This window comes from Astyanax mexicanus, chromosome 9 (assembly GCF_023375975.1).
Source record: "Astyanax mexicanus isolate ESR-SI-001 chromosome 9, AstMex3_surface, whole genome shotgun sequence".
Classification (NCBI taxonomy): Eukaryota; Metazoa; Chordata; class Actinopteri; order Characiformes; family Acestrorhamphidae; genus Astyanax; species Astyanax mexicanus.
Genome location: NC_064416.1, coordinates 2,374,721 through 2,389,285, shown reverse-complemented (window position 1 = coordinate 2,389,285; position 14,565 = coordinate 2,374,721). Strand labels below are relative to the sequence as shown.

Sequence of the window (14,565 nt, the reverse complement as noted above, 5' to 3'; positions counted from 1 at the left end):
GGGGGCTGTCTGGGTCGCAGCATTATGGGTGATCCCAAGACAAAGGTAACGACAGTGTCATCAATACAGCAGCGAGAGCCACTTACTGAAGCTCCATCTGCAAACAATGGCATGTCTGTATAAAGGGTTACCTATAATCAGAGCAGGAAATGGGCTTCAAAGAAATGTCGTATATATAGCTGCTCTCAGTGTGGAAATATATACACCAGGCGTGTCTAAACCTCCTTTAAAAGGAGGAAAATTCGATTATAATAAAATAATTTAAGACCAGACTTCATTATTAACTGGGAAAGTGCCTTTTTTGAAGGAAATGCAGGATGCTTGCACAGCTAAAAGGGCTCCCACCATTCGCTATGGTGATTGCTAAGGTGTTGATAACACTAACCGGATTACCCTTCCTAGAGTCCATCACCCAACTCAGTACAGTGAGTATCAGAACACTAATCGGATACCCCTTTAGAGAGTCCGTCACTTAGCCCAATACAGTGAGTATTAGAACACTAATCGGGTACACCTTTTGAGATTCACTCACTCAGCCCAATACATTGAGTATCAGAACACAAACCAGATAACCCTTTCAAGATTCCATCACTCAGTCCAATACAGTGAGTATTACAACACTAACCGGATAACCCTTTCTAGAGTCCATCACCCAGCTCAGTACAGTGAGTATTAAAACACTAATCGGGTACACCTTTCAGGATTCCATCATTAGCCCAATACACTGAGTATCAGAACACAAACCAGATATCCCTCTCAAGAGTCCCTCACTCAGCCCAGTACAGTGAGTTCCAGAACACTAACCGAGTCCCCCTTTCAGCCCAATACACTGAGTATCAGCACACTAACCAGATAACCCTCTCAAGAGTCCATCACTCAGCCCAATACATTGAAGATTCAATTCAATTCAATTTTATTTATATAGCGCTTTTTACAACAAAGGTGGTCACAAAGCCGCTTTACAGGAAAAACAGGTCCACACCTCTTATGAGCAGCACCACAGAGATGCCAATTTTTATGGTGACACAGTATTAGAACACTAACTGGATATCCCTCTCAAGTGAGTATTAGGACATTAGCATGCTACCTGTAATGTATCACTATTATTAGATGCTAAAAAATATAAATGAAATAAAATTGATGTATGAACTCTTCTTGTCTAGCCTCGCCAACCCACAGCTATTTATCTGTAGTCTATGCTTCATTACCATAACCATCAGAGGATGTTGCATACGGCACCGTCCATTTCTCAGCAAATGACACCGAACTTTATTTTCCATTCACAGTATATTCAAACAGATCTGCCCCACAGCTTTGATAAATATATACATATATAGCGCTCAGAAATTGCATACAGTTTTTTTTTGCGATTTTGTTTGAATCCTGGCCAACATCCATCTTGCTTAAAGAGCCGTCCGGTGGGAGCGCTGCCAGTGGCAGGCTGGCCTAGTTTACCGTATTTTAGCGGCCTGTTCTCTCGCTCAGACTCACATCGCCTCTGTTTAAGCTGCACTTTCTGCTCAGTTTTTTTGTTCAGTCAGAGATGAGAGAAACCCTTACGAGCCAGAGCAGCACTTCTGCAGGCAGGGTACAGCGAGACGGGCAAACAAAAGAGAGAAACTTACCCACGAGAGGCGTGAAAAACAGCGTAACAAAAGGGTGACGAGGGCATTCTGGCGTGAAAGCGGCGGCGCAGTGTAATGCATAAAGTTCAGGACTTCGCAGAATAACGACACTGCTGGAATAACTGCTGCCTGATGAAAGTCATCAATCTTAGACCCCCGCCAACAGTCTATTTTCACTCTTTCCTCCTGCGTCGTTTAAATAGCAATAGTGCTTCTGAATATATCTACACTGAAGGGCGTGGTGTTCTGCTTATGAAATGAGGTGTGTTCAGGTACATTTCTGGAGTTTTGCTATCTGTATCTTGGTAACAGAAAACACAGGAGCTCCACTGACTGAATACAACCTAGACAGACGTAAACAGTCAGACGTTCATTGCTATCTTGGCATCACGGGTGCATTGCAAGTACACCCTCGCTTGTTAAACACATGAACACACAGCAGTGTGCAAATAAATAACTTATTTTAATTGTTATTATTCCTCTGCACTCCCCATTTTTAGCTCACAACCATCGATACACAGTGCCCCTACTTAGCAGCTTGATTTAGAGCGTGTCAGGGCGTGTCTTTGCTATCATAACGAAGGGAAAAGTACTAAGGCACGTACTAATTCTAATAATAATTAATCATGGGTGTGGTTAGTTTTAGGCATAACATAAAATAAACCAATCAGAGTATCCATTGCTCATCATTCCCTTTAAGAGTAGAACCAGGTGAGCTCTGACTTTGGCGGATTGCTATTGTAACGGTGCAGCTACCTGGACGTGTCCAACAAACTCTTCTCAGCAGAGGAAACTGAGCTGCTGGTTGACGCTGTGAAGGAGCTCCAGCAGCTCATTTACGGGAACAGCAATATTATTTTATTTACTATCCTGTTTATTGTTGATGCAAAAGATAGCAATGAACGTCTGAGTGTTGGCGTCTGTCTAGGTTGTATTCAGTCAGTGGAGCTCATGTGTTTTCTGTTGCCAAGATAGAGATAGCATTACTCATTTCCAGACCACCACGCCCATGAGTGTAGATATATTCAGAAGCTCTGTTGCTATTAAAACAAGGCAGGTGGAAGGAGTGAAACTATAGACTGTTGGAGGGGTGTAAGATAGCAATGAGCATTGCGACGCAACTTGGGCAGGGTGTAAGGTAGAGCCCACGTAATCTGAAATATCCAGTTCTATCGATGTTTTTATGCGTGTAGGAGAGTCTAGGAAAGTCTTGTACAGAAAGAAAAAGTTAATATTGAGGTGAGAAGTAAAGAAACAGCAGGATAACCGTGTTCCCTGGTTAACGAGCGAGCTGTGTGTATAGAGACGTGCTGAGCCCAGGTGCTGAAAGTGTTGAAGATAAGGCAGCAGTGTGGGTGGAGTTGAGGAGGAGGAGGAGGGGAGTGCTGGATAAAAATAGAGGAGTGCTGTAAATATATGCCTGTGCTGTAAGACTGCCTGCATAAGCAGATTTAATAAAAGCTCATTAATTAATACACCTATCCTCACAGCGCTGCTCTCAACTCAGTATATATTTCATAGAGAGAAAGAACGACAGAGAGAGAGCGAGAGAGAGAGAGAGAGAGAGATTTTCTACTCACGTTTCCCTAATACAAAATTATTAATATATCTGACATAATTCGCTTCCCAAAATGTTTAGCCTCAGGATTAGGGGTGGGAATCACAGGGCATCTCGCAATACGATATTATCATGATACGCTGATTTTGCGATACTCAATATATCGCAAGACAAGAGACAGGTAGCATTCTAGTGTTCAAATACTCATTGTATTGGGCTGAGTGATGGACTCTTGAGAGGGATATCCGGTTAGTTTTCTGATACTCAGTGTATTGGGCTAAGAGAGGATCCGGTTAGTGTTCTGATACTTACTGTACTGGGATGAGTGAAGGACTCTTGAGATGGGTATTTGGTTAGTGTTCTGATACTCAATGTATTGACCCCAAATGTTTAGCCTCAGGATTAGGGGCGGGAATCACAGGGCGTCTCGCAATACGATATTATCATGATATGTTGATTATGTGATACTGAGTACATATCGCTAGACAATTTCCTATGATGTCATTTGCTGAGAAATGGACGGTAACGTGTACAACATCCTCTGATGGTTATGGTAATGGAGCGTAGACTACAGATAAATAGCTGTTTTTTCCCATTTACTAGGGCTGTGAAAACTCTATGGATACTCTAGAGGAGAGGCAGGTAGCCTTCTAGAGTTCTAATACTCACTGTATTGAGCTGAGTGATGGACTCTTGAGAGGCATATCCGGTTGGTGTTCTGATACTCGGTGTATTGGGCTGAGTGATGGACTTTTGAGAGGGAAAAAATATTCATCAGATTAGTCGACTACCAAAATATTCATTTGTTGCAGCCCTACAGATTAGTGTTCTGATACTCACTGTTTTGGGGTGATGGACTCTTGAAAGGGGTATCTGGTTAGTTTTCTGATACTCACTGCATTGGGCTGACAGGCGGACTCTAGGCAGGGGTATCTAGTTAGTGTTCTGATACTCAGTGTAATGGGCTGAGTGATGGACTTTGAGAGGGTTATCCAGTTAGTGTTCTGATACTCAGTGTAATGGGCTGAGTGATGGACTCTTGAGAGAATTATACAGTTAATGTTCTGATACTCATGTATTTAGCTAAGTGATGGACTCTCGAAAAGGGATATCCGGTTAGTGTTCTGATGCTCACTGTATTGGGCTGAAGGACGGACTCTAGGAAGGGGTATCTGGTTAGTGTTCTGATACTCAGTGTATTGGGCTGAGTGATGGACTCTTGAGACGGGTATTTGGTTACTGTTCTAATACTCACTGTATTGGGCTGAGTGATAAAAAAGTTTTTTATTGATTTTATTGATTTAAACATTAAGTTCAATCGATTAGTGTTCTTATACTCAATCTACTCACTGTACTGTGCTGAGTAATGGACTTTTGACAGGGGTATCTGCTCAGTGGAGTTACAAATCTTTACTCTGCTTTCTCCACAAGTTACAGTTGTTTTACACATTCTATGAGAGTTGATATTATCTTTAATGTTTTGAACAGATTTGTGCCCTTTTTAAAACCAGTAGTTGTGCATGTGTGCATCGGATTGCTGTAAAGCGCTATAGGCTGTGTCAGCACTGTGCAGCTCTCTCTCAGATCTCTAGAGGAGTTTCTTTGGCGTGAGTGTTTGGTGCATTATGTGGAAGCACTGAACAACTGCATCCCCCTCAGCCCCCTTTTACCACCATTCATTAGCCGGCTCGCTTTTATGATGCGTACGCTTGTGTTGGGTAGAGCACAAAAAGCCTGGACAGAAGAAAGGAGCGCAGCGTCTGAAGCAGAAGATTAAAGAATGTCTCTCTTCTCCAGGGCCCTCTCTCTCTCTCTCTCTCTCTCTCTCTCTGTTTCTGTTGCTCTATTTCTCAATATTTCAGTACAGTTTAGTAAGGTTTTAATGGAATGACTGTAACAGGTTCACTGCTGCAGAAGCAGATAGACAATTCACTCATTATAATTATTCATTTTACATTAAATCATTAAATTAGAAGAATCATTTCTCTCTCTTTCTCTCACAATTCTTTAGTGCCCCCCTATTTCTCTATATTTCTCTTGCTCTCTCTCTCTCCTCTTGTCAGACTATCTCTCTCTGTCCATCCATCCCTCAGTCTCTCTCTCTCCCTCTTTCTTTGTCTCCACACATTCTATCTATCTGTCTGTTAGTCCTCCACTTTCTCCCTTCTTCTCTCAGTCTCTCTCTTGCTGTCTATCTCTTCTCCTGTACTTGTCTATCTATCTATCTATCTATCTATCTATCTATCTATCTATCTATCTATCTATCTATCTATCTATCTATCTATCTAGGTCTGTCTCTTCTCCAGTCTCTATCTCTCGCTTACTCTCTTTCTCTTTTCTATATCTATATATCTAGTTTCTATCTATCTATCTATCTATCTATCTATCTATCTATCTATCTATCTATCTATCTATCTATCTATCTATCTATCTCCTCCCGCCCCCCCTTTCACTTATCTATGTATATATCTATTCGTCTATCTCTTCCCTCTTTCAGTCTCTCTCCCTCCCCCTTTCTTTCTATCTATCTATCTATCTATCTATCTATCTATCTATCTATCTATCTATCTATCTATCTATCTATCTATCTAGGTCTGTCTCTTCTCCAGTCTCTATCTCTCGCTTTCTCTCTTTCTCTTTTCTATATCTATATATCTATTTATCTATCCTCCAGTCTTTCAGTTTCTTTCTCTCTCCCCCTCTCTGTCTCTATCACTCTTTCATCTATCTATCTATCTATCTATCTATCTATCTATCTATCTATCTATCTATCTATCTATCTATTCCTTCTCTTTCTGCCCCTCTATTCCCCCGCTCTATTTCTCTTTCTCTCTCTCTGTATTCTCTCTCTCTCTCTGATCTCTCTCAGATTACCTGTTCAGGTGAGTTGCTGATGTTCTGGGCGGGTTCTCTCGGGGGTTCTGATTGGCTCTGGGCCGGGTCGCTCCTCTCCAGCGATTGGCTGTTGATGCTGTAGATGTTTTAGGGATGTAGAGCTCGGTAGTGAGAGGACAGACAGAGAATGATATTATCTGGGGAAAAAACGAGTAACCACAATCTGCTCTAACGGTTTTAGAGCATTTGTGGAGGAGAGGAACGTTAAAGGAGATGGATCGCTCTGTTTATTGGTGGCTGCTGGAGTAAAATCCAGCCGGTCTACAGTTCAGTTATCAGCAGCCGGTTTTATATCGATGCTCTGTTTACATTTACATTTATCACATTTAGCCGACGCTCTTTTCCCACTGCGGCTGAAACAAGTGCTTCAGTGTCCACTCAGAACAGATCTCCAGATACTGCAAATAAACTGTAGAATAAAGATACTTCAAGCTTAGATACTGTAGATTTCAGTACTGAGACCTAGAACTGGGCATTGTTTTACAATTGTTGTTTCACACGCTCATCTCTTTCCACCGTGCCTGGAGAAACTTGAGAACCAACACTTTATCTGAGGAGCTCCTGCAGCTGTTTCCAGCAATATTAGTGCTTTCATTTGAGTAAAATAGAAAAACAACAGCAAACAGCAATTATTCTTCTTTGGAATGAGAGAAATGGAATTGCGCAAACAGTCCACAGCTAACAAAAAAAGTACCTCTCGAATAATTTATTCAGCATAAGTGATAAAATTTCACAAACTCTGGATATGAGGTGCAAAAAAACTTCCAGAGCAGTAACTATAGCCCTGTTTAAATATATTATTACTGAAGATTAAATGATAGTTTTAATGCACACTTAACTGAATTTACTGTATTGGTTATCTTGAGAAAGAAGGAAATTGTGGCTGATTTTAATACTGTAATTCCTCTTATGGGGTCAATAATAATAACATACTAAAATCTATATTAAACCTGCTTAAAAAAGCTTTAAAAAACTTTTTAAGAAATATCCATTTTAAATACTTAAACTTTGAGTATTGTAGGTTTATTTATAGTGTTTGTAGAACTATTTAAAATATTTAGTTTCGTAAAGAATGTTAAAGTGTTAAAGTTGTTGGCGTATATCTCTTTTTAAGGTCTGTTGTTTATTAACATTCTCCAGCTGTTTTCTCTGCATTTTCTGTTAATAAAGTCTGATTTCTTCATATTCTTCATAAGCTTTAACCCTTTCAGACCCTGCGTCCCATTACAATGGACATCAAACGATTTCTTATTTTTTGTTTATTTAGAATAGACTATAAATTAAAAATTATTATTTACAGTATTTTAGTTAGTTGTATTTAATGTTAATATAGATTTATATTATAATGTTAGAGTCTTCGTTTATGTGCATTGCAGACAGAAAACAGCATCTGAAAGGGTTAATTTAAAGCCTGTATAAAATCCCAGTTATACCGGATCACTATTTCCTGGTTTAACCCCTGTCCTCTCCTCCGTCTCCCTGCAGATGCGCTCCACCCGTAAGGTCTCGGTTTGGCCCGTGGCGTTTGTTGGAGGTTTACGGTACGAGTCTCCGAAGGTTAACGCCGCTGGGAAAGTCTACGGCTGGAAAACGGTGTTCGACCCCCATCGGCCTTTCGCCATCGACATGGCCGGCTTCGCCATCAACCTGCGGCTCATCCTGTTCAAACCCCAGGCCTACTTTAAACTGCGGGGGGTGAAGGGGGGGTACCAGGAGAGCAGCCTCCTCCGAGAGCTCGTCACTCTCAACGACCTGGAGCCTAAAGCTGCTAATTGCACTAAGGTAAGAAGCTCTGAGGGTGTATAAGGACCATTCCACTGAATGGAAGCCATTTACTTGTTGTAACTCTACCAAATTAAACTTACTTTTTTATCTTTTTTCAACACTCTAATATCTAATAACACATATATTTAACTACTCAAAACATGTACTAGTCAAACTCTGGCAGCTTTACTTTACTTTTACAAGGTTTCTAATCTGAAGATGGTTACAAAACTCATGGAACATTTAAAAATCATGTTTAAAAGAAAGTCTTTATTTTAAAGAAATAGTTATAGACTGCACATTCAAATATATGACACTAAAACACTATATAACACTACATAAAACACTATATATGCATGCACATTGTAATTTTCTAAAATATCTTTCTATAAAATACCTTTTCAATTCAACTGAATTGACAGTGTTTTACATTAACTAATATTCACATTAATAAATCAATAAACGAGGGGACAATACTCATTCCTGTTATTGGAACTCCCTCCTGTTACTAGAGCTCACTCCTGTTAATTAAGCTCACTCCTGTTACTGGAACTGACTCCTGTTACTAAAGCTCACACCTGTCACTGGAACTCACTCCTGTTACTGGCACTCATTCCTGTTAATGGCACTCATTGCTGCTACTGGAACTCAATCATTTTACTGGAACTCACTCCTGTTACTGGAACTGACTCCTGTTACTGGAACTGACTCCTGTTACTGGAACTGACTCCTGTTACTGGAACTCACTCCTGTTACTGGCACTCACTCCTGTTAATGGCACTCATTGCTGCTACTGGAACTCAATCATGTTACTGGAACTCACTCCTGTTACTGGAACTCACTCCTGTTACTGGAACTCACTCCTGTTACTGGAACTGACTCCTGTTACTGGAACTCACTCCTGTTACTGGAACTGACTCCTGTTACTGGAACTGACTCCTGTTACTGGAACTCACTCCTGTTACTGGAACTCACTCCTGTTACTTAAACTCACTCCTGTTACTAGAGCTCACTCCTGTTACTGAAACTAAATCCTGTTACTGGAGCTCACTCCTGATACTTTTTATGTTTTGAGTAACAGGAATGAAAGTAATAAAAACAAGTTTTTAGCATAGAATTAGCAAAAACATGAAAAATAGCTAAACGGCGGATATACTAATAGCATGAAGACACAGAGCACATTTGAGTGTATTTTGAAAAAAAAAAAACAATAAGATAAAAGAATTAGTAAAATAAGAAAAATAATCACTCCTGTTAGTGAAACTCACTCCTGTTATTGGAACTCAGTCCTGTTACTGGAACTCAGTCCTGTTACTGGAACTCAGTCCTGTTACTGGAACTCAGTCCTGTTACTGGAACACACTCCACAGTCACACCGCACAGCAGTGCAGAAACCCAACTTTTTCATCAACAATAAACAGAATGAATGAACGTGACAAAACATTAATCCTCTGCTAAGAAGCGCTGGTTGAACACGTCCAGGTAGCTGCGCCGTTAAAATAGCAATCCACCAAAGTCAGAGCTCACCTGACTCTTAAAGAAAATGATGAGCAAATCACACATTGATTGTTTTTTTTTTATGTTACGCCCAAAATGAACCAAACCCATGATTAATTAAGAGAATTAGTACATGCACAAGGTGTACTTTTCCCGTTGTTCCGATAGCAAAGACACACTGACACGCTCCCTAAATTCTAAAAAGCTGCATGGTTAACGGCTCGCTTACAATGTTAGCTCTTGTGCTAAGATGCAGAGATCAGTACTAACATCCTTTTTTCTCGTGCACACTCACGTGCACACTTACCCTACATTCCAGGAGCCAAATGCAACAGTTAGCCTCTTCTACCTGGTGGGCTTAGGGCTAGCAGAGCAGGTGCGCACACACACACACACACACACACACACACACACACTGACGCACACACTTCTATACATTATTCATCAGCAGGGCTGGTGAGCTGGAGGAGAGGGGATGCAGGGAGGGAGGGATAGAGGGAGGTAGTGAGAGGTGATTGCAGTGTTGTTGCTCGGAGAACAAAAGGATGGGAGTGAGGGAAGATGAGCGTTATCTGGTCCTTTATGAATATTCTGCATGTAGAGCTGTTCCTCTCTCGCTATCACAGCTCCCTCGACCCGCTCCACTCGTCCTGCAGGACAATAACAAGCGTGATGCTGCATATTATTCACAACCGCTACAAGCAGAGCGCGGTGCTGCATTTATAAATAATAATTATCATCGTTATTATCATTCTTATTATTTCGTTTCTGAGCTGATTTATGTAGAAAATCAAAGGAAGTCTAGGTTGCGTAAGATGATGGATTTAATTATAACGGGTCAATCCTGTTTATTCTGTTTATTCCCTAAAGATCTTACATAACAAAAGAAAACTGCAATAGAACAATAGAACAAGAACAATAGAAATTATTTGCTTGTGGACATTATGAGCGCCTACATTCACCGTCATTCTCAGCACTGCAGTGAAAAAAATGATGAGTAAAATTTACTTGAAAAAAGTTTCGCAACTTTCTGCATTTGCTTTTTTTAAGTAGATTTAATTTCATGTAAATTTAAGTAACTTCAACTCGGTTTCAATCACATTTCTTTATTATTATTATTATTATTATTAATAATTTATTTTGAACCCCCAACGATCCCAATCTTCATAGGACTATTTAAGACTTTATTTTTATTCGTTTTTTTTATTTTGGGAGGACAAGGAGAAAAACAAGCATTTAACTAGAGACAAACAGGAGAAAAGGAAAAAAAAAAACTAGAAAATGAACAATTAAATATCGGTAAATTAAAAATGTTCAATATTCAATCAAACCAATGAGGTAAAAAATAAATAAAGAATCAGGACGTCTCTATTATGAATCTAATAAATATATTAAAATCATAATCATATAATGTATTACAATAACATTTTTTTTTCTCCAGGTTTTAGGAGGATATAGAGCGCTCTCTTCAGTTTGTAGAGCTGTCTGCCACCACTGCTCCTCTGCAGAGCTTTATATAAAGAATGTATACGTGGTTATATATGTGTTATATATGTGTGTGTTTGACAGATTGTACTGATAGTGAGTAGGAGTGAATTCAGCAGGATGAAATACCCCAATCACGAGCAGCGTTCTCTTACTGCCGGCTGTGAACATGATGAAAAATTAAACAGCAGCGTCCCTCCGGAGCGCGGCGCAACACTACGTACTTGTTTTTCTGCCTGTTTTACAAACTGCGCTCTCTGTTTTTCTGATTGCTGGCAGATTCTCGTGTGGCACACGAGGACAGAAAAGCCCGTCCTGGTGAACGAAGGGAAGAAGGGCTTCACAGACCCGAACGTGGAGATCTGACGTCTGCCTGAATTCTGGTAATCAGACACAACATGAACACACAGACACACATTTGCTGAAGATCTGGTTGGTTTAATTGAGTTAAATTAGCATTTACTGCTACTGTTGTTTTCCTTTTTGTACACTACATTACCTTTTTACAAGTAGAAAAACCTTTAATAAAAAAAAATTACATTTACTGCAGCTTTTAACAGGTGTTTGCACAGCTTATACTGTATACCGTATTTTAGGTGCATCATATTAAAAAGTGCACTATCAATAAACCTATATTTTCTGGTCTATTTTCATATCTAAGGTGCACTGGATTATAAAACGCAAATTAATCAAGCTAAGTAAACAAAACTGTAATAAAAAAAGACTTTCTTTTGAAGTCAAATGAGCGCTGGATGTTAATCTACACAGATTTCTCTCCTAAAAACTGTTTATTTGGGTGAGAAAAGCACTTCTGTTTATTTGCAGTAAGCTTACATTCACGAATTTCTCCAACACTAAGGCTGGAGCATTAGCATTAGCGACTAACCTCTAGCCCAACAGCGCTACTCTGAGGAACCCTGAGTGTTCCCGTAAGCCAGGGTGATATTAGCTAGCAGTTCATCCCACGTAGCTTTGTTTTAACACCCTAAACACACAGACTACAGTCTGATATACTCACGGCATAAGAGCTAGCACTTAGCACGGTTAGCAGCTAATGCTAATGCTGCTCCAGCAGTGCTAGCCAGGGTTAGCAGCAGGCTACAGTCTGATAATACTTACCGCTGGACAGTGAAAGAGCTGCCGCTTAGCACAGTTAGCGGCTAATACTAATGCTTCTCCAGCAGTGCTAGCCGGGGTTAGCAGCAGGTTACAGGCCGATAATACTTAGCTAGCGCTTAGCGTGGTTAGCGGCTAATGCTAATGCTGCTCCAGTCTCGGTGCTGGAGAACTAAACTGAATCTCCTGTATTAGTCAGGGGGCCATTTCTGAAAAGTGCTTCCGTTAAGACTTTTGCGGACATGTCAGGGTACAAGATGACAACCTATTTTTTTAGTCAGAAGGGACACACAGGTAAAATTCTACAGTGGTTGTCAGGCTGAAAAAATATTTTTATGACTTTTATGAGCTATTTTATGGGGGAAAAAATTATTTTGTGTAACACAACATAACTACAGAAAATGGTGATTATCTCAGGAACCGCAAGGGCCACAGACAAAAACTACTACTTGGTACTAAATGAAAGCTGACACTTCTGGGATGTCAGTAGAAGTATGAACCATGTACATACCTATTACACTCTGGGAGATAATGGAGCTTGAACATGTAAAAATCAATATCCGCCTAAAGTGTACCACTTTATAAAGTTAATATCAGCTTGAAAACACAAGATACAAATTAAAAACCTCTACAAATCAATACCCCCATCTGGGGGAAAGAGGTGTGCCAAGTGTATTGTGAAATGGGACAACATTGCATAGGTTTTTAACATCTAATGACTAGGCGGAAATTTAGAATTCTAATTAAACCCATACAATTTGGTCCTATTTGACTTAATTCATATACAGTCATATGAAAAGGTTTGGGCACCCATATTAATCTTAATAATTTTTAGTTCTAAATATTTGGGTGTTTGCAACAGCCATTTCAGTTTGATACATCTAACAACTGATGGACACAGTAATATTTCAGGATTGAAATGAGGTTTATTGTACTAACAGAAAATGTGCAATATGCATTAAACCAAAAGTATGGGCACCCTTATCATTTTATTGATTTGAATACTCCTAACTACTTTATACTGACTTACTGAAGCACAAAATTGGTTTGGTAACCTCATTGAGCTTTGAACTTCATCGCCAGGTGTATCCAATCATGAGAAAAGGTATTTAAGGTGGCCAATTGCAAGTTGTTCTCCTATTTGAATCTCCTCTGAAGAGTGGCATCATGGGCTCATCAAAACAACTCTCAAATGATCTAAAAACAAAGATTGTTCAACATAGTTGTTCAGGGGAAGGATATAAGTATAAGGGGAGATTTAACCTGTCAGTTTCCACTGTGAGGAACATAGTAAGGAAATGGAAGAGCACAGGGACAGTTCTTGTTAAGCCCAGAAGTGGCAGGCCAAGAAAAATATCAGAAAGGCAGAGAAGAAGAATGGTGAGAACAGTCAAGGACAATCCACAGACCACCTCCAAAGAGCTGCAGCATCATCTTGCTGCAGATGGTGTCACTGTGCATCGGTCAACAATACAGCGCACTTTACACAAGGAGAAGCTGTATGGGAGAGTGAGACCTCAGGCGACTCTGTTTGCTTGCAGAAATGGCTTCTTTTGCATCACTCTCCCATACAGCTTCTCCTTGTGTAAAGTGCGCTGTATTGTTGACCGATGCACAGTGACACCATCTGCAGCAAGATGATGTATAGTAATGTCCATCAAAGCCTGCTGGTAGAATTACATTGGTTTGTTGTACTCCGAATAAAGTAGAAATTGAATATTGCCATCAGAAAACACCTACAAGCCATGTCCACATTTTCAGTCAAAGTCCTGAACAGGGATTTAACAGAGGAGTTTGTGGTTTAATTTTGTTAAAAGATGCATCACATGAACAGGAAAATTATTATTTTGAACATAATATGATACATATGATAATGTGATGTGGTTACCTGAGTATTCTTGCACCAAGCTGCTGAACCACAACCACATGCCCCACAGCAAAACATCCCACCTCTTCAACATCAGCACTGCCTAGTGCTGCACTGCGTTCCACTCTCCTTGCATGCACAGGTTGACAGCTCCAAAGATCTTACCTGTAATGGTTCTTTGGTTAAAAGCTTGAGTACCAGCACACCATCCTTCATATGCCAACAACTAGTTGGTGAGGGAAGCTGTGGATGAGACACTAGTGATTGTTTCCAAATCTTTGTTTGATAGTGTGCCCTCATGAGGTGCAGAGACAAGGCATCCTTTGTTGGAGGTAAAGTATCCACATTGGCTTTCACCTTCCGAAACAGGGCACATCGAACCTCATGGATTGATTCACTGCTTGATTTTGGGTCATACAATTTGCACACAAATTGTTCTGCCATGCCTGGAGTGTCTGGATTTGGCATTTCTTCCTCACCAAAGTTTTGAAGAAGATGAGGATACTGCTGGAACACTTTCCTATACCAGTGAACTGGCTAGTTGTATCACATCCGGTGATGGCATAAAATGCCAATAAACCATTACTGATATTATGTGGTAATTTGATGTCATGCACTTTAATGAAGCGGGGTTTCTTGGCTGTTCCTGCCTTCATCCAAACCTCAGGACTCAAATGTTGCGCAAAGGCAAGCAGGAACACCAGAACATCTGTCTCTCTGCACTGATCGATGAGCCGCTAATCCCCTTGACTTTTGCA

The 14,565-nt window shown here is 40.2% G+C and overlaps 1 protein-coding gene across 4 annotated transcripts in view; it reads left to right on the top strand.

The window, feature by feature from the left end:
* Positions 1 to 14,565, top strand: part of b3gat1a (beta-1,3-glucuronyltransferase 1 (glucuronosyltransferase P) a) — a 176,339-nt gene that overhangs the window by 148,161 nt on the left and 13,613 nt on the right. For all 4 annotated transcript variants that reach the window (XR_007440781.1, XM_049483776.1, XM_022664949.2 and 1 more), the window contains 2 exons: positions 7,564 to 7,860; positions 11,104 to 11,207. Coding sequence is in view for 3 of the 4 variants with exons in the window: in XM_049483776.1 (XP_049339733.1) it covers positions 7,564 to 7,860; positions 11,104 to 11,190 (384 nt within the window). In the remaining variant the exon portion in view is untranslated. The remainder of the gene's footprint in view (positions 1 to 7,563; positions 7,861 to 11,103; positions 11,208 to 14,565) is intronic.